At 38.4% G+C, this 22,165-nt stretch overlaps 1 protein-coding gene across 5 annotated transcripts in view; it reads right to left on the bottom strand.

Annotated features, from left to right (window-relative positions):
- LOC126297552 (palmitoyltransferase ZDHHC15B) overlaps nt 1-22,165 on the bottom strand; it is a 264,807-nt gene that overhangs the window by 88,808 nt on the left and 153,834 nt on the right. For all 5 annotated transcript variants that reach the window (XR_007552542.1, XM_049988478.1, XM_049988479.1 and 2 more), the window contains exon 7: nt 15,186-15,312. Coding sequence is in view for 4 of the 5 variants with exons in the window: in XM_049988478.1 (XP_049844435.1) it covers nt 15,186-15,312 (127 nt within the window). In the remaining variant the exon portion in view is untranslated. The remainder of the gene's footprint in view (nt 1-15,185; nt 15,313-22,165) is intronic.

Below are 22,165 nucleotides of genomic sequence, written 5' to 3'. Positions count from 1 at the left end.
TATCAAACATAGGCCTTAATTTGAGGAACAAATGTCTGAGAATGTGCATTTGGAGCACAGAATTTTACTGTAGTGAAACACATATTGTGGGGAAACCAAAGTGCACTGAAAAGGTACGGAATGAGGTGGTTCTCTGTGGACTAGGTGAGGAAAGGAATATGTGGAAAACACTGACGAGGAGAAGGGATTTGATAAGAGGACATCTGTTCAGATCAGGGAATAACTTCTGTTGTACTAGAGAAGCTGCAGATGGTAGAAACAGTAGAGGAACACAGAGATTGGTATACATCCATCAAATAATAGGGGACATAGGCTACAACTGCTACTCTGAGATAAAAATCTTGGCATAGGAGAGAAATTCATGGTGGGCCACATCAAACCAGTCAGGAGACGGATGACTCCATAAAGGTCATGAGGGAGTGGGATAAAGAAGAACAACAAGAGAAAAACATAAAAGGAATCCATCCAGGACAAGAAGAAAGATTCAAGGTGAAATGTCTCACTTTTCGTGACAATACTGACTGTAATACTATCTGAGGACAAAACAGATGCAAACATTTCACAAAATTGCACTTTAATCAGATAACCAAATCATATGAGAAAATAGAATATATTTAATGCAAGCACAACTGAAAAAAGTGTACACAAATATCACACAGAAACATCAAAAGAATTGATAATTTCAGGTATTTGGGAGAACAGATACAACAAATGTATCAGATAACACCACAAGGAAAGAAACATCAAAGAAAATGGAATTAGCATACAAACTCGCCAAAAACCAACATAATAAAATATCAGTATAATTCCAGGCAAAAATTAGACACTATGCAACAGAATAAATGACAACAGGCTAACCAAGAAATTTTTCAATTTCATTTCCAAATTAAAAAACTTCAGAGGCTGTCCAAAAGATACAAGAAGGTATTTTAGAAGACTTAAAATCACAGAAGATACCATACAGCACAGGGAATATTACAGGGCCATCAGCCAAGGCATGAAATTCTGGGACTATAGTCTTAGTTTATATGCATGTTAGAATTGGCCAACTCAAGTAAAACGAAAGGGAGGGTCAGCTTGAGTGTTTAGAAGTATATTCAGATTAGAGTTTTGGCACTTTTGCTTCAGAGAGTGTTAATTATGTTCTTTATTATTATACAACTGAAGTATGTTTACAGATATGCATTTGCTTCATACATTAATAATTTACATAAATGTCACATGGTACAGTCAAGTTCTCATACTTGGGACAGAATCCTAACTTGGAACATTTTGTCACCTTTTATGTTGACAGTTGGAACAGCTCTATGGGAGATTGTAGCTGGTTGCCAATTTATTGCAAATAAAGTTCAATTGTTGTTCCAGTGAACAGACCTCCAGTTTTTGAATTGTTCTTGCAATTAAGGTACCCTATTTAAGCTAAAATCTTTGCTAAACACATGAAAATTTTTATATTCATGATAATTGGGTTTCTGTAAGTTACCTTGTATGCATCAGGTTGTATACATGGACAAGGAAAAAAAATTCCCGGATTTTTCCCGGATTTCTCGGTTGAAAATACACTTTCTCCTGGGTGAAAATAAATGTTTCCCCGTGTTATGAGAGAGTATACTTTTCCTCAGCACTGTAAAACTTATCAGTCTTTTGAATGTTTATGGTTTTATACGCCAACGTTGAATTTCGCGAACTTTAGAAAACGAAACTCGGGGGGGGGGGGGGGGTCACGTTTTGGAAAGACCTTTGATGTACAGCAGAGCAACGTGTACACTGCATATGTTCGTGTTACGAAGATATAAATTCGAATTCCACCGAACACCGCACGTTACTTTCCAAGGCATTGAAATCGACATTGCGACGTGCTTTTGTAAGCCAGTTATGGCTCATATCATGTGATCTCGCCAGCTGGTGACAGCGTAGGTCACCTGATGTACTCAGCCAATAGCAAGATCACTCTTAAGTAGCGCGAACACACAAATAAGAAAAGTTAATTGTTTAAATTAATATACATAGTGTTGCTACAAGAAAAACAGAGGTTTCACATATAATCGTAGTCTCGAAGACTAATAAGCTGCAAGAGAAGCTAAGCTTCCATACATAATGTTGATCTATTTTACGCGTGTTACACTTAAAGATATATCACACAAATGTGCCACTAAAATTTTAAATAACGACTTAAATGTCTGATCTTCTGGGCTCGAAATTCTTCTAGATGGTAGTCCTCAAAGAGTTGATTTTTAATTGACAGACAAACGCTCTGTGGTTTAAGAAATGCATCGTACATTCTCGCATATATTTCATCTTGTGTAGAAGGACATCTACTTTGAAAGTAACGCTTATCAAACCATCATCCCCAATAAAACCTGACAACAACAACATATTTTAGCCTTCCGAAATTATGTGAACGTATTTTGTTTTGATAGCTCCCGGCCACTGAAATCCGTTTCGTTTTCATTTGAAGTGAGAGTAATAAATGAAGAGGAAACAGCAAAATCACTAAATGTAAACACAGGTCACTTGGATACTACCCACCACAACTCAGACTGCTCTGTGCATCAGCCTCGGATCTACGATATTTCCGAACTGGGGCAATACTAGGTAGTGGCGCCCAGCCACACATCCGTAGCCAGAAGCGAGAGAAGGTACTACCCATACGTGACGCAACTGCGCATGCACAAGAGCCCAACTGCAACAGCTCAAACGAATCTAATGTCAACTGCTGTCACGTCACACACATCGAAGGAAATTTGTTGTTATGAATCAATGCATAGTCTTTCTAAAGCCTTACACACTTTGCTGTTGGCAGACACTTGTATGAGCACTATGTTTTGTTGTTGTATATGGCGGATTTCCTTTGCGACATAAGTTTTATTTTTGTTTTTTTCCTCTTGTTAATGTTATGTTGCTGCAGTATTATCCTGCAGATGCGGGATACAGTAATATCCTTTGTTGGAGTATTGGTTCTTACCAGTCAAAATCACAAAAATTTAACTGAAAACTAAAACAATGAAACATTCCCAAAATTCTAAAAAATTCCCGAGTTTTTCCCGGATTTCCCGGTTGTCCCGGGTTGTATACACCCTGATGCATGTAACTCTAAGAAAGTACATAGCTGGTATCACTCAAGTGTTATAATGAAAGCCTAGCCATGATTTTTTGTTTAAATCTTCATGTGTTTCACATGTATGTACTTTTACAATAACAGTTACACTTAAGCCAAACTTTGGATGTTGTTTTAAGTCAGAATACAAAACTGATTCAAAATAATTGATAGGTTATTTTTATATTATTGTTTTACTTTTGAGTTTCAGTGAGGGAAAAGCTTTGTTTGATCATACACGACTTCGAAAGCCTACTATATCTTCAGTGAAAGTGCCATGCAGAATGCAGCTGAAGCCTTAAAATGGAATGAGCTATTTGAAAAAGAAGAAGAAGAAGAAGAAGAAGAAGTTTCAAAGTCATTGATTCAGAGGTGGATAAAAATGTAGTGCCGAATCCTTATAGCTGGGCCACTGTTTTCAACCACAATGAAGAAAAAGATATGTCCAATTTCTCAGCTTTTTAAAAGTGGAGTGGGGATTCTCATTTGCAATCTTTGACATTAGATTTGCTGTGGAGAAGTTTCTTGATAAAAAGGGAGTGGTGGAAACTTGATACAAGAACAATTTCTGCAGCTCAAAACAGGCAAAGACACATTTATCAAGGCAAAGTAATGAGCTAAAAACTCGAATGTGTAATAACATTACATGAGCCTGGACAGCTGTTACACCTGAGCCTACAGATGAAAATTATTAATGAATTGGCCAGTTCCTTAAAAGAGATGTCAGCCCATGCAAATATCAGTTTTAGTGAGTCTACTATGCAAGATAATGCAGGGAAAACAAAACTGATTGTAAACAGAAATACAAGCTCCCACAGAGGATAATGGATGTTACAAGGAAAAACGTTTCTGTTTTCTGGTGCAGCTAATGGGGGTTTTATTTCTACCTTATGTGGTTCACAAGCTGGATAACCTGTATAATACATGAACAGAAGGTAAGCTTATAAGCGCAATATACCACAGGACCAAGTCAGGTTGGACAGAGTAAGTTCTTTTTGAACACTGGTTTCAGATTATTGCTGTGCACTATCTTAAAGCCTAGGAGATGTTCCTACAGTGATTATAGGTGAAAATGTAGCTAGCCATATATCAATCAACACTGTCGAGCAACGCTCCAAGAACAATATATACTTCATTCTATCTCCACCCAAGAGCACACATTTATATCAGCCATTGGATTTGGCTTTTTGCAGACTGCTAAAACAGGAAGCTGTTGTCTGAGTGGAAAATGAAAAACAGAAAATCAGCAAGAAAATATCAGTTCCCAGATTATTAAAAAAATGCAATGGATGCAATTAAGGCTACATATCTACCAATTGGAAAGATCGGAGTCGTCCTGCTGGAAAAGGCTGCAGTTCTCAAATGTTCACCTACAGTGTCAACGACAAATGACACAAATAATGCCTCATGATCTACAGCAGCATGGTCTGAATCCTTTAAGGAATTTCTGGGATCAGGATGAGAAAAAAGATCACTGTCACCACAGAAGGGGGGGGGGGGGAGGGGGGAGGGGGAGGGGGAACTGAGAATGATGTAGTACAGGTACCTGAAAACCTAGAAGATACCAAAGGGCAAAAGAAAAAGTCTGTCACAAAGAAGTCAGATAAATGCAACAAGAAAATAAAGAACAACTTACGGACATATGATGAGTCTTAAGGAACAGGACGTGTCTGCAACATATCACTCCATAACAACAATTCTTCAGTTGGTGGAGCTAGTTATCCATTATTTAATGAAGATTTATGCCAGTGATTAGAAACAGAAACTCAGTTTGAGCAAAGATTGTTGAATAAAGAATTTTGTAATCGTTAAGGTCACCTACTACCAAGACAAGAAGATAAAACATGAAAAGGTCTTTATCAACGAGTTATTGGGCAAGAAAAACAGCAGAACAAAATTACATTTACATCTACATCCACACGACAAATCTGCAATACACAATTAAGAGGGATAAATGAACCACCTTCAAGCCATTTCTCTACTGTTCCACTCTTAGAACAGCACAAAGGAAAAACCAACGCTTAAATCTTTCCATGTGAACTCTCTGATTTGTATTATTTTATTACAATGATCAGTTCTCCATATGTGGGTGGGCACCAAAAATTTTTTTGGATTCAGAGGAGAAAGTCAGTGACTAAAATTTTGCGGAAAGACCCTGCTGCAATGAAAAATGCCACCCCGACTCTCATATTGTAACTGTGACTCTCCCCTCTCCCCCCCCCCCCCCTTCACTTTGTGATAATACAAAAGAAGCTGCTCTTCTTTGAACTTTTTCAATGTCCTCTGTCAAGATAATCTGATGCAGACCCTATACCCTGCAGCAGTACTCCAGAATAGGACGGACATGCATAGGGTGAAGGCAGTCTCTTTTGTAGACCTGTCGCATCTTCTAAGTGTTCTACCAATAAATCACAGTCTTTGGTTACCTTTGCCCACGCCATTATCTATGTGATCATTCCAATTTAAGTTATTCATAATTGTAATCTCTAAGTATATAGTGGAATTTCACAACATTTTGACTTCTGTGAGCTATTATGTAACCAAAACTTCATGGATTCATCTTAGTACACACGTGGCTAACTTAACATTTTTCATTATTTACAGTCAACTGCCCTGCCATTTTTAGCACCATACAGATATCTTATCAATAATTTTGCAATTGGTTTTGATCTTCTAATGATTTTACTAGATGATAAACGACGGCATTATCTGCAAACAACTTAAGACAGCTGCACAGATTGTCTCCTAAATTGTTTATATAGATAAAGAACAGCAGAGGGCCAATTTCACTGCCTCAGGGAATGCCAGAAATACTTCTGATTTACTCAATGACTTTCAGTCAATTACTACAAACTGTGACTTCTCTGACAGGAAATCATGAATCCAGTTTCAAAACTGAGATGATATTCCATAAGCACATAGTTTCAGTACAAGACAATTGTGTGGTACAGTGCCATAGCTTTCTGGAAATCTAGGAATACTTCCTTGTCAAACGCCAGAATATCACTTCTGTTTCACTCCATGACTTTCCATCAGTTACTATGAACAGCGACTTTTCTGACAGGAAATCTCAAATCCAGTTGCACAGCTGAGATCATGTGACTTAGGTATGCAATCTGATTAGAAGTTGCTTGTGAGGAATGGTGTTAAACATATTCTGGAAATCTAGAAATAGGAAATCAATTTGAAACACCCTGTCAACAGCACTCTTTGCTTTGTGTAAATAAAGAGCTGGTTGTGTTTCAGAAGAACGATATTTTCTGAATCTGTGTCATCTATTAATAAACTGTTTTCTTCGAGCTGATAGCCTGTGTAATGCAGTGTATTACTCCTACTTCATAGCTGCCGATACGGACAAGGGGCTATTAGTAATAACATGGCAAATACGGAGGAGGCTCCGTGGCCCCATCACAGAAAATTTCAAAAATTAGAAGCCTAATTTAGGCTAACACTTTGGTGTTACAACATTGCTATCTGAATTTGCTGCAGTATTTGGAGGCCTTTTAGAGTATTTACTTTTTTTATTGTGATCACTTTTCACTTTCCTTCTTAGTGCAATCAACATAAGTAAATCCATTACTACTGGTACTTTGAACATCTACAAAAGCTTCCATCATTTTTTTTTTTTCACTTTCACTCTGGATATCATTTCCACTGTTTAGTTTTGCATTATGATTTGCTTTAGGTTTGCCTTATAGAAACTGTTAACAATTGCTGAACAAACACAAAAAAGTCTAATTCCTTGCATTTTTGAGAAAACAACTAAAAAACTCCTTAGCAGCTAACACTATACACATGTAGTGCTTTTGAATTCTAAAAGTGTGAATAAAATCACCAAACACACATAAAGTCACAAAATTACTGAAAACTGATCAGTCTATAATAATTTACTCCTGGCACAAAAATAAATAAATAAATAAATAAAAAATAAGTAAATAAATAAATAAAATTAAATAAAATAAATAAAGAAGACTGCCATTAAGTATAGATAAATGGGCGCGCTGTGCATCTTATGACATTATGTGGTTAGAGAAACTTGCCTCCATGAAAAAAATCGCAATAACTTAAATACGAATATCGTTAATATTGTGATGCAACTTTGTTCAAAAGAAATTTTATTCCAATTCTTTAAACTAATAAATAAATAAATGTCAGGTGGCACCAGGACCTGGTACGAGTCTTTCAATTGGATGTCACTTTGGTTATTTGCATATCCTCAACACCAACGGCATTTAGTTTTCCCTGAATGATCACCGACCCACCCAAGTACTAGCCAGGCGATGTTGCTTAGCTTCAGTGATTGGGCAGGAACTCGTGTTACCAAAATGGGAAGGCCTTTGGCTACCCTTTAAGCTGACAAGTGCAGAAAGAAAATTTTTCATCACCACTCAGCATAACCTACGTAAGTAGCCATCATGGCTAAATCATTCTCTGAATGATTTACTATGTATTACTGAAGGAAATCATTAAAATCTGTACAACATTTTAACAGTACAGTATATGATTAGTGAAACTTAAACAAAGCCTTTTCCAATTTTTTAAAACATCAAATCCTAAAATGTCTATTTCCTTAACGTTTTTAGCAACTTTCTGTAACTGCATAGTTAAGTTGGCAAATCCATAACAGTTACAGATAATGTGTAATCATAAGCAGCCATGCTAGTTCCTTACTCAAGCACTGGTGTGACCTGTTCAACTTTCCAGCCTTTACGTCCTGATCTTTCATCGAGCAAGTGACTGTATATGATTGTATGGAGCTATCCTATCAGCGTACCCTGACAACACTCTAAGTGGTATGCAATGTGGACCAGAGAACATTCCTTTACTAAGTGATTTAAGCTGCTTTGCTACACTGAAGACATCTACTTTTAAGTTACTACTCATGTTGGCAGCTGTCCTTTATTCAGATTCTTACTTTGTCTTCTTTGGTGAAGGATTTTTGGAAAATTATTTCTAGTAACCCCCACTTTAAGGCCTTTTCACACTGGAGATCATGACACGTCAAAAAATTTCACAATGCATTTCAAATGAAGACATTCACATAGGCCGTCAAGGGAGCATCACATCACATATTTTATTATTGTGCTTTGTTTTCATGGCAACCTGCTAATGTTCCATAACAAATTGAATATTTTTTACACTGAGTATTCTTCCACAAGAGGGGTCAGATATCTGAAAGTGAAAAATTATTTGCATTTTACTGTAACAGCAATTCCATATCATTTCAGATAATGGAAATAGCCTGTCTATTTGTTTGCATGCTATGATTTCATTTTTGTTTAAGAAGTAACTTCATACAGAATATTGTGCATAATGATTAAGGTTATTCATGACTGGGTAAATACCTGGACAATTTGTTATGCCTCAACATATAAATGTGCAGACTATTATAGACAATAATACCCTGTGTAATTCTAGAGAAAAAATTCTCAAGAGTTAAGATTAGAATTGTTCTGCACCATTACTGTACCCTTTCTACAATGTGTATTTTTCGCACTTTCACATTGTTCTCACTTCTCTAGAGTATATATGTCATACACACTTATGTATTCTGGATATAGCATTATTGTATTTCTGTTGCTGGAAGCTATTCTTGTCACCACACAGTCACTTTAATCAAAGATGGATGGGAAATTCATATATGCGATCCATGAATTGTAAAAAGTATTTTTCTGTGTGTTTCAATGGTTTGTTGCATTTCAGGGGCCAGTGAGGGGGAAAAGCCAGCGTTTTCCTGTAAAGTTTGAGAAGCCATCCAAATCTCACACTCTAGCTGACCCGAGTTCATAATATGGTGGTACACATAGGGTGTTCAACAGCAAGGTTATTGGCGACTTGTATTCAATGCAAATGGTCATTAATCTGTTACCTCTCTAGTTTCTCCAGCAGGACTGATTAATAGTGTATTTCCAGATGTCCTACTGATGTTCCCATTTTATACCACAAAATGGAAACAACAACTCTGTAGAACATCTGGTACCATGCCATTAATCATTAATCTGTTTTTTGGATTCAATATTAGTCTGGTTTACTACTTCATTTTGCAACCTAGTGTTCTACAAGTAATATTGATTGAGCAGGTCATTTCTGTTATCTAAATATTTCATTCAGTGAATATCGAAATCTCCACTAATATTCATACACTCCCCTTTGATAACTCACACAATAATGTTTCTAGTTTTGTAATGTAAACTTGAAACTTTCCTAGCAGGAAGCTATATAACTATAATTATGCCATTAGGTAGAATTAGTTTATGGATATTGCTGGGAGCAAAAACTGTTCATTTCAGAAGATATGAATTTTATGATATTTTTAATATTACATTACAACTAATCCATTATCCCAGTTCCTCAGACAAAAATAAGATGCTAACACTTTACAAAGGTATTTTATAAATGTGTACCTCTGCCTGAAATATTAGCACAATTCCTCATTGGGCTCGTTCTGGCGAGGAACCACATGGAACTTAATTATTCCTCATATTTAGTTGTCTGGTGTGGAAAGGTCTAGGCTTTACGGCAGCTTTTTTCCTGGGGCTTGAGATGTTGCTAAACCATGCCCAATCCATGGTACTTTGAAACTGTTCATCATAATGGCAAATTATGCTGGGGCTCAGTTCTGCAGGAACCACAGGAGGCCCAATTCCCTTGTATTCCAGCTGAAGTATTAATTCTGTTTGCTACATGTCCATGTAAGAATTTCCTTCCACATACCCTTCAAAAAAATATTTTCCAAACTGGTATCATGATGAGATCTCACATCAGTCAACATGAGGGCACTTTCTTTCCATTATGGCAAATACTGGACATCTTCCTTTGATTAAAAAACCACATTTCTCGTATGTGAACTTTTATATATTGCACATTCATCACAAAATAACATTCTTGAATGACCCAAGTGGTTCCTTGGATAGCATAGTAAAGGAAGTAAATGTGTTTGATATGTCCTTGATGAAATATCAACAATGGAAGGAGTAACAGTAATGCTGACCGAATAATTGAGATTTTCAGTAGTTGATAGGCACATGACAAACTGAAAATTGTGCTAAGCTTTTTGGTAATATCCCTCAGATTTGACTACAGAACACACACACACACACACACACACACACACACACACACACACACACACACACACAATGTGTGGCTACATTATTCCAAACACCTACATTGTAGCAGCACCTCAGTTCAATTAGAAGGGAGCCACTTTAAGGTTGGAGAGAGAGTGCTCAACATAGGTCGAAATGTAGCCTTAAATGGTTTAATACTGACCACTATCAATCTCACAACTGATAACATGACTGTATGAGGGGAAAGTGGCTAATCATGATGTGGTCAATTACAACTTGACATGATTGAAGAGTACTCAACCAAAATCTTCTGTAAAGTGAACCGCTTGATATGACAGGAGGCTAAGAGTTTTTATAAAATTGTGAATATGGTTCAGAATATTTCTACTTCAACCAAATTTTATGTAGCATTGTGCAAGTGCATTTGGAAACTGTCCAAAGAGCACAGAAGACTGCAACTCCTACTTCATATCACACTCAGAAAATTCATTGACAAAAACATCGGTCTAAATTACACTTCCAAATCTCTTTTTAATGTGGTCACACACTGTTGAGTGTGGTATGCTAAGTTCAGCTGCTTTTTGTGAATCAATTTCAATGGAGACATCCATTAATTGATCAACTGTGTCACACATTTCCTCTTGCATTTTCTTATGTCCACTACCTAGTCTGCCTTTTTATTGCCTGAAACAAAACATTTTTCTTGCTGTCAAGTATGTTTGGTTTATGAGGGCCTGCCAAAGTGATCTAAAAATATACTCATTTCATTGAATTCCGCAGTTCATTGAATTCAATGAACTGTGGACGAAGTATGACCAACAGGCATTACGTGCATTGATCAAAAATGATAGTACATTGAGAATGGCTAGTTTCTAGCTGAAATCTAGATCTGCCAATAAAATTTTAAAAAATGACAGATAGCTGAAATCTATTACTTAAAAGTCAATATAACAGTCACTGTGTGCAACAGCCTTCTGAATGGAATGTAACCTGATTTTTTAGGAATGTTATTTAGAAAATTTAGAGAACCCCCATTTGAAGCTGACTGTAGAATGCTCCAACTGCTGCCACTGTACATTTTGCTTAAGGACCACAAACATAAGAGAAATTAGGGCTCATATGAAGGCATATAAAAACTGTTTTTCCCTTGCTCAATTTGCAATTGGAACAGGAAAGAAAATAACTAGTAGTTCTTCAATGCACCCCTCACCACACATCATTTTTTGTGGAGTATGTATGTAGATCCAGGAAGCAAGAAGAAACTTTGTATTGATTTTAACACTACATTTCTCAGCTTCACTGAACCGTTGATTTCATACCACAGGTCTGATGATGAGGTTTTTCTGAACCTTGTCATGAGATGGTTAAAAAAAATGGCAACCAAGACAAGTGTATTACCTTTTAGTACCAAAGCTCAAAGCTGGTCACAGGTCTTTGTGAAGTCTTTTGTCTAAAGGGGGGGGGGGGGGGGGAGGATCACACAGAAGTTCTGCTCTGACATTTAAAAGCAGGTAGAGATGGGCTAAAATTGTAATGAGTCCTCCATTGCAGAAGTTTAACATTTGTCATGTGTCTCAAAAATCTCCTGGAACTGGCAGACTGCTGCACAATGGAAAGGATTTATGTCACCCATATCACAAAATAGTCCTGGGACTACTGGAAGTAGTGGAGTGAGAGAATGCTGTCAATGTGTATGAAGCACAAAAAGAAATACCTAAATTTGCAAAAATTGACACCAAAATCTGCAAAAAAATATCACTGAATGTGGCCATAAAATAAAGCATTTTGTTCCTAATGTTAGAGGAGGAGGATCAGTGTTTAAAGATCCTGATGACAAACGCGGTCATTAGAGATGGAGCTCAAGCTCAGATCAGATATGGATGGAGAAGGAAAATAGCAATGCTCTTTCAAAGTAACCATCCCACATTTGCCATAAGCAATTTAGAGAAACCATGGAAAACCTAAATCAGGATGCCCGAATGCGGGTTTGAACCATCGTCATCCTGAATGCAAACCCAGTGTGCTAACCACTACACTACCTCATTTGGTTTTTCCTAATGCTAGCTATAACCTTTGCTCCTTCTGATTTCTCCTATTAGACTTTCTATCCAATAACTAAACAAATATTTTTGATTTTCAGTAAAAAGCTACTTCTGAATTTTAATGACTATTAACAGTCAACATATTACTTCATTTCTTTATGTGCGTGTCTTTTGTTCAGCATTTATTTTTTCCCATTTACTTTAATTGTGTCTTATATGTTTGTACCTACTTGCATACAGTATCTCATTTGCTTTTTGTACAACCCATTCTCTCTTCTTTGAGATAAAGTAGCTTTTACATTCTATTTGTAGATTGCATACATTTGCCATCTGAAGAACTATTTGGACTACTAATACACTCTGAGACAAAAAACACACACCATGAAGGAATTATCCAAATGAGATTGAACTCTCCTGGTCACTGGGCCGTATGGCCAGTGACAGGTTGATATCCCACCACTGTCCAGTGTGCCTCCAGACTCACCTATGGCTTGGAACCTTACTGATTGGAGTAGAATTGTCTTCATTGATCAGTTCTGCTTTGAACTGACCCACGATGACCAGTGAAGATGTGGCTCAAGACATCCTGGATAGCGGTGGGATACCAACCTGACTGTTGCCCGCTGTATGGCTCGACAACTAGGAATGATAGTCTGGGGCGTCATTTCATTTCATTTCATTTCATAGGAGGACCCCTTTGGTTGTCACTTTTGACAATCTTACAGCACAGTGGAGTGTCAATAATATTCTACACCCCGTTTTGTTTCCCTTCATGGCACACCATCCTGGATTTACATTTCAACAAGATAACACCCACCTGCATGAAGTGTGAGTTTCTACTGCTTGTCTTCATGCTTGCCAAACCCTATCTTGGCCAGTAAGATCACTGGATCTCTCCCGAACTGAGAATGTCTGCAGTATTAGGGGCAGAGCCCTCCAACCAGTTCGGGATTTTGATGACCTAATGTGCCAGTTGGACAGAATTTGACATGATATTCCTCAGGAGGACATCCAACAATTCTATCAATCAATGCCAAGCTGAATAACTGCATGCATAAGGGCCAGAGGTGGACATCTGCTAAATTTCTCAAGCTTTTTCCCTTCAATAAATCATCCATTTTTTCTGAAATTGCAATCATTTGTTTGTTTGTACATGTACATCACATCCACTGTTTTTGAATACCGAATAAATTTTCAACAGCCGAGATTCAGTATTCATAATACTACAGATCACCCCCAAGTTGGCAATGTCAGAAGAGTACATCTACTGATTTCCACCCCATTCAGGTAATTCCTTCATGATGGGTCAGTTTTTTGTCTTAGAGTATCAACTGTTAGCAATACAGACATCATGCATTGACGAAGTCAATCTTTGTCTTGTACATACAAAGTACCAGTTGGCAGCAGTAGGTTCTATTAAAGAACAGTGCTAATACAGATGTTATGATTATTGCAGTGAGGTACTATTGAACAAATGTCATTCACTTTGGAATGTTCAAATCTGAGGTCAAGCTACTTGTTCAATGAACAAGTAACTGTACGCCCAGATCATGCTATGCATATGAGATTTATCATAGTATCCAATTTGTTGATCTGCCACGGTACAAAAAAAAACTTTGTTATCAGGTTCACTAAAATTTTGCCATCAAGAGATAGCATTTTTTTTTATTTTTTTTTAATAGTGTATTGTCGAAATGATGCCTGTGCAACCTGAAAACAGAATTTCTTAAAATAATGTGCCATTATTAGTTAAACATTAGTGATATGAATCAACAAGACTTGTGGACCTTTTACTAATTGTTCCAGAATATGAAGAAAAGTGGTGGCCAAAACACAGAAGCACTTAAACATATAATTTATGAAAAAATAATTATCTGTGACTGATACTTTCCTGAAGAAAACTGCAGGTTGTCAGTTTGTCTGTCTTGATGCATGTTGCTACTATGTTACACATCATGTTTTCCATAACACTAGTAGGGAGCAAACTGCCCTTTATTGGGCTGTCTTCTCTCTTTTCTCCTCCTTTGTTGTAACACTATCTTATTTATCAGCATTTTAATCTGTGTGTGAAATAATACAGTCAACACATTACAGAGCCGAGTTAGTACAAAACTGATTTTCCATCGGCCTTCATTTTCTCATATCTGTACGAGTCTTCATTATTGTGTCATCAGTTGGAATTGAAAATTGATATCCTTTCCCAGGGAACAGAGTTGGGAAATTTATTTTATTACTATGTTCCTTATACATGGACACAAAACATATTTGACAGGTAATTTACTTTTGGCATGCACTGTATCCTAATTTCAAGGTTGACAGAAAAAAGTTTGTATCAATAAGAAGTATCAGTTACACTGGTATCACTTTACGAGTTTCATTTAAGTCTGCAGGCTTTCATGGCCATTGTCACTGAAGTTAAAATCTTCTGGGTCATTAAACCACATCCTATTTCCTCTAAAATAATCGACATTTCAAACCCTCTGCTGGGATCTTCCAGTGTCCACTACTGCTACAACACTGTCAGAGATTAGTGTTGCATTCGTGCTAGAGAAGTGGTAATATGGGGGCCACCAATAGTATCCACAAGAGTTTAGCCAATAACACCTCTTCTTCTGCATCAAAGTGGGAATATTAGCCTATGATGATGGCCCACCAATGGTAGCCATAAGAATTTTAATGAATATTACCACTTCTCCAGCATGAATGCAGGAAAACTCCCCTTTATAAGAGAACATGACACTGGTCTCTGACAGTGTTCTAGCAGTAGTGGACACAAGAAGATCCTGAGAAAGCTCCCAGCAGATGGGTCAAAATGTCAATTATTTTAGAGGAAATATGACACGGCCTAATAACCCAGAAGATATTGACTTCAAAATGAAATCAGTTTTATATGGCTACATAACAGTTCACACTATATGATTATACAGATATGTGGCAGGGAGAAAAATATTCATTCTTCTGTAATAGTAAACATACCTTGTGAAAACAGGTAAGAACCAGAGTTTCCTGTTGTCTCCAAAAACTTCCTGGAAGTTGTTATATGTCCCCAAGCTGAACCCATCTTTGTCAGCACCCGTACGAAAAACTGGAGGTCTAAAGGCCTCTGAAGACAAAAATTAGGAAAAAATGGTAACATTATTTTTCTTCTTCTTCTGTGAAGCCTCAAAAGATGGAAAATTCTAATCAAAATATTAAATAGTTTCTGTTAACTCTCATTCAGCTCATTCTTTCAGTTTTTTTCACCACTGATACCATTGACATCAATCTTAAAATTTATTGCTCCTAATAAAATTCTGATACATTGTTATAGTGTCAATCTTTCACCTGAGTAAAATAACTCAAGCCCCTGTATGAACTTCTGTAAGAGAAAGTTCTGTTTCAAGCCAAAATGAACCTCTCATATAAACATGATAATCAAAGAATAAATTGTGCGAGGTGGCGATGTATTAACAGAAATAATGGCTTAAAACCAAAATGAGCTGAAAACTATGTTTTTAAGGAAACCTTTACACCATTTCATAGTCACAGGACACCTGCACAAGCTATATATTACAAACTTAACAATTGAAAACAACCATTTTAAATCATCTATCAGTATCATAGCTGCCAAGTTGGCTGTGGTTGCATTGCAACACAGAGCACAATTCTTATCATCACATATCCTTTCCAATTTTTACTCATACTGTAAAACTGATATAGTTGAGAGAAACTATATTTTACACATTACCCATTTCAATTGGATAACTTTTGTTCAGTGGTGTGATGTGCATTGTTATCAGTAGTAGTAGTAGTAGTAGTAGTAGTATTAGGATGCACAACAGCTGAGGTCATAAGCATCTGTGTCATAAATTGTGAATGGTCAAGTACTGGAAAAGTTGAAGTTTATAACACTATGGGCCTAATCGACTGTAGCTGAGAGATAACTAAAAACAATCACTTCCCCTCTAAGGTGGATGCTCAAACAATTTAAAATCAAATTTCCTTCACCATATTACCACGATGAATAAAAATTAAAACACAATCTATGGTTCAAGCTGTATCTGCTAAAATATCTGATAATTCAGATTGCAAACACACATTAAAATGTAAACGGTAATAAAATTGGCAATGAGTCAGAAAATGGCACACCGTCCACGGTTAGTTGCAGTAAGCACAGTGGTGTGGGGTCTCCACCTACCAAATGACAGTGACTGAAACAACAGTGCCCAACACACAGGCGAGCTAAAAGTGTTTCCTCACGAGGAGAAGGGCAAGGGGAAGTTGTCCAAGCTGATGGAAGGTGTTTAATTTTCCAGAATATGTCCCCATATAGAGAAGAATATTGTTCATGACAGAAAGACACTATGTTCCTACATGCAGCAACACAGAGATCATCTGATGGAACAGATTAGCTAAAAGGTCTAGGCAGTCTGCCAGCAGCATTGGTAACAGTATCAATAGCTTCATTCCCTGACATTCTGAGGTGACCTGTGAATCACACGAACATCACGTTGCCTCCACCATCAGCGAGTGAGTGAGTGAGTGAGTGAGTGAGTGGAGGCATTAGTGGATTCATTGTACTAAGGAGTGGTATATGTATAGTACACAGAGGCTCTGAATGGTACTAAGTGAACTGGAACACACAATACATAACTAAGAAGCCTGTGTCATCGAATGTACTGGGTGGCCTAGTACAGAACAGAAAGCTCTGCAGCAAAAATCGAGCACTGGTCTAGAACATGGTATCTAAAGGAGGAGGAGGAGGAGGAGGAGGAGGGTAATCTCCCTCATGAACATCCTTGCTACAAGTTACACATTTGGTTGCGTTTTTACAGGATATGTGAGTATGGTTATAATGCTGACATTGGTAGCAACGCATTGGGTTTAGTATGTAGGGTCCAATGTTAATGACTTTATAGTCCACCTTCATCTTCAATGGGAGCTCCACATGACTGAACATTAAGAAAAGGGTGCGAGTAGGCACGAATTCTGCATCACCCCTTTACACAACCCAATGGGCTGCAGTTATGCCATGATCAGATAGATAATGTCTGGTATCTCCTTCAGTTATACCATCAGTCAGCCATGTGACAACACGTCAAGAATTCAGTGTTGAATGAGCCTCTACACAAAAGAGTATTCATGGAAGCTTGGCCTTAAGCAGTTTTTGGGCTTGAAAGGTATTGTCTGTTTCTAGAAGCAAATGTTCCTTTGTGTAAGCAAGTTTAGGACTTTAGTGGGCCTGCAAATGTGTCCACACATTTCTGAATGATGAATGCGTTCACTGTAGAAAATATCACCCCTCCCTGGGCCTGACCTTTGCCAGGAGGTACACAATAGCCCTACCTGTCAATCCTGGTGCTGGGAGTTACACATTACGTAGTCACCCTTTACGTGTCAAATGCATGAAGCGACCTTCAAGCATGCACAGCAAGGAAAAAAGACAAAAAGGGAGATTTCAAATGCTGAAGTTCAGGAAGGAAAGGAGAAGGCAGAACAACAAAGGAGATAAAGGGGAAAATGATACATTTGTAAGTTTCGTTTACCTGATTTTACACCAGACCTGCTCCCAAAGGGAGGAGATTAAGAATAGTATGAGGATGCAGCATGGAAAAGGAAGGAGTACTGCTAGGGCAGAGACCCCATATGCACCAAGCACGTACTCCCAAAATAGTTGAGAGTCTCCTAGGGGGAGTGTTATCATTACTTTGGAATAGATTAAATTTGTATAGCAGTGTAAGTTACAAGACCCAAGCTTTCTCCACACTTATACACTAGTTTTGTTTACAGAACACTAAGTGGTTAACACTTTACTACTACTACTTCAACTGTCTCCCATAGCACCATAGCAGTACACTATGCCACATAATATATGACTGATTAAAAAAATAAAAAATAAACAGCTAGATTCAGCAATTTCAATGTAAGATCAAGGCAACACTATTCTGGCCACTGTACAAGTGTGCAATGGGACATGAAAGTGGATTAAATTAGATCAAAAACAAGAATAATAATTAACTAATTAATTAAAGGCTTCTGCAAGAGACATGACACAGTGGCACTAACAGTTGAAGAGCTTCAACAGTCTGCTAGTATTTCCCAAGCTTTGTGTGTGCAGGCAGTGCACAAGTATCATCAGAGATTTTATTTGCCAATTTGTCCATTGGTTACTGGAGCTTACAGTTGCAAAGGACTGGTGGCACTAGCCAGACAATACATCACAAATCTAAGGTTTACTGTCTGAGCATTCTCTCATTATCTTCAGATTTTCTGTAATGTGAATATATCCCCAGTTCTTCTAACAAATCCTTTTTATGCCCTGTGTGTGTGTGTGTGTGTGTGTATGTGTGTGTGTGTGTGTGTGTGTGTGTGTAGGATTCAATGTACTCTGTGTACCTGGTGTTGAAGCATAGGCCTGTTTGTTCTAGGCAGAACATGGAGCATTCCTGGCATTTTACTTTGTATATTCCAGAGCCTGAGCATGGCTCATGATTATGCTTTATATTATGTATTAGTTTATTTTATGCAGAAAACCCAACTTCTACTTTGTGATTTTTGAAAATCTTTGTCTATGTATGGGATGCTAGAAAAACATTTGTGCTTGCATCATTCTTCACTTTGTCTAGGATAAATACTGTGTACTGAAAGTTGTGTGTGTGAAGTTAAAACGTGTGCAAGATTCTGCACATATGAACCATAAGGAAACCAAAAGTACAAGTTCTTCCAAATGTTGCCACTAACTACACTCCTGGAAATGGAAAAAAGAACACATTGACACCGGTGTGTCAGACCCACCATACTTGCTCTGGACACTGCGAGAGGGCTGTACAAGCAATGATCACACGCACGGCACAGCGGACACACCAGGAACCGCGGTGTTGGCCGTCGAATGGCGCTAGCTGCGCAGCATTTGTGCACCGCCGCCGTCAGTGTCAGCCAGTTTGCCGTGGCATGCGGAGCTCCATCGCAGTCTTTGACACTGGTAGCATGCCGCGACAGCGTGGACGTGAACCGTATGTGCAGTAGACGGACTTTGAGCGGGGGGGTATAGTGGTCATGCGGGAGGCCGGGTGGACGTACCGCCAAATTGCTCAACACGTGGGGCGTGAGGTCTCCACAGTACATCGATGTTGTCGCCAGTGGTCGGCGGAAGGTGCACGTGCACGTGCCCGTCGACCTGGGACCGGACAGCAGAGACGCACGGATGCACGACAAGACCGTAGGATCCTACGCAGTGCCGTAGGGGACCGCACCGCCACTTCCCAGCAAATTAGGGACACTGTTGCTCCTGGGGTATCGGCGAGGACCATTCGCAACCGTCTCCATGAAGCTGGGCTACCGTCCCGCACACCGTTAGGCGGTCTTACGCTCACGCCCCAACATCGTGCAGCCCGCCTCCAGTGGTGTCGCGACAGGCGTGAATGAAGGGACGAATGGAGACGTGTCGTCTTCAGCGATGAGAGTCGCTTCTGCCTTGGTGCCAATGATGGTCGTATGTGTGTTTGGCGCCGTGCAGGTGAGCGCCACAATCAGGACTGCATACGACCGAGGCACACAGGGCCAACACCCGGCATCATGGTGTGGGGAGCGATCTCCTACACTGGCCGTACACCTCTGGTGATCGTCGAGGGGACACTGAATAGTGCACAGTACATCCAAACCGTCATCGAACCCATCGTTCTACCATTACTAGACCGGCAAGGGAACTTGCTGTTCCAACAGGACAATGCACGTCCACATGTATCCCGTGCCACCCAACGTGCTCTAGAAGGTATAAGTCAACTACCCTGGCCAGCAAGATCTCCGGATCTGTCCCCCATTGAGCATGTTTGGGACTGGATGAAGCGTCGTCTCACGCGGTCTGCACGTCCAGCACGAAAGCTGGTCCAACTGAGGCGCCAGGTGTAAATGGCATGTCAAGCCGTTCCACAGGACTGCATCCAGCATCTCTACGATCGTCTCCATGGGAGAATAGCAGCCTGCATTGCTGCGAAAGGTGGATATACACTGTACTAGTGCCGACATTGTGAATGCTCTGTTGCCTGTGTCTATGTGCCTGTGGGTCTGTTAGTGTGATCATGTGATGTATCTGACCCCAGGAATGTGTCAATAAAGTTTCCCCTTCCTGGGACAATGAATTCACGGTGTTCTTATTTCAATTTCCAGGAGTGTACATACAAAAAAACAACTAACTAAACACTGCAGCAAAGTCAACAAAACAAAGCAGCATATCAAAAACATAACATGAAATGGTGTAGAACAAAGAAAAAACATAATTGAAAACAGAAATCATTTCCCAAAATGTATTGTGTACAATATGAATAAAAGAAAATCATGATCTGGTAACAGAAAAGTTGTTTATAAACAGTCTCAGGCTTTTGCAAAACCATTTATAATAGACAGAATCACATTTACAATAGTTTAAATAAAAGTCTGAGCTTTTTCTTAGAACATAAATTATAAGTGGAATGGTCAAAAGTTGAAATTATAAAAATATGATTAAAATAAACAATTGGTTCCAGCTGAAAATGGTACATTCAGCATCGACAACCTGAAAATATCTTCTAGTACCATCTTAACAATACCAACAAATATTCTGTAATGTGTACAAAGAAGGGAAAGGTACTTTATGACCAGCACGAAAAAACTGGAATCCTACACTGGGTTACTTTAAATCAAATGCCATTGTAAGACGATAGTGAAAGAACTGCTTCCCTAGTTATGAAAACTGTGAAATGTGTTCAGTTTGCAGAAAATGAAATGTGCGATGAGTATCTCCGTGTCCAACAGTTTGCACCAATGAGAAAATCAGTGGACAGACTGCCAACAACACTCTGCAAACTCAAATATGGGTTGAAATGATTTCTCAGAATTATATGCCATTCTCTAATTTATTCAAGTTAGAGAATTTTCTCTTTTTCCTTCCTGGCACTAATGCTGCTACTGAAACGGTATTTCCCCCACATGAGTAATATATGGGAGAGTGAAAAAACACAGAAATCTGTAGAAAATATTAAAGCAATGTTAGTGAGTAGAGGGAATTATGATGAAACTCAAGTTGAACTTTTTCATGTGGCGTTGCCTTGAATTTTTTCATGTTCTGTTGACATATTGAAGAAAATACACAGCACTGTAAATACAGCCAGCCTGCTCGCACACCATCTTAGAAGGTACTAATAAAATACAAATTAATGAAGGAAACTGAAGTGACCTTCTGAATTTATTGCATTTAATTAAGATTTTTTCAATTTTTAAATATCAATACTTGTTATGTGTACCTAATTGGGTCTAAAAGTACAGTCACCTTATTTAAGTGGGGTCCTTTTCACCCTGTGGTTTATGTTGACTGCTTTTTAAACCTTCCTCAATTTAATATAATCTTGTAATTCTAAAACCTGGGATAGTTGCCAGCAATTCTCTCTCATAATGTAATAGTTTTGTTGAGTGAATTCTCTTCTTGTTACAATTAGTGCCTTTAGGATCACATAGAGCTCTGCATCACAGACTATACATTCACCTAAATGCCAAGGCCTCAAAAGCCTTTCTTGAAAGGCTAGTGGACAATGGACACTGTGCCCTTTACTACAACCATGTATGCAAATATGCATGCATGCACACCTGCATCAAGTTGTTTAAATAACAATCTGATTTACAAGATTTCTTGTACTTTGTCAAATTATATACAGCATGGGCCTCACTACCATTTGTTCCAAAGCAATGTTAAAACATTCAAGTCTGCAACACCAAGTTCAGATGACAAATAGTCTTATTACCCTTCTGTTGTTTAGAATGCTTGTTTCACTGAGATTGGAGACTGGTGGATTCACCAGCAATGACATGCATGTCACGCACTACAGGGAACTTCTGCAGGATGATTAACAGCAGTTCTCCAGCTATGGTGTTAACATTAGGTAGAAAGCTCTGCCAAAAATTTTGACTGGGAGCGGCAAGGTTCAATGTTGGGATTAGGTTGGTTC

The sequence above is a fragment of the Schistocerca gregaria genome, chromosome X, assembly GCF_023897955.1.
Source record: "Schistocerca gregaria isolate iqSchGreg1 chromosome X, iqSchGreg1.2, whole genome shotgun sequence".
NCBI lineage: Eukaryota > Metazoa > Arthropoda > Insecta > Orthoptera > Acrididae > Schistocerca > Schistocerca gregaria.
This window is presented reverse-complemented; position numbering and strand designations above follow the sequence as displayed.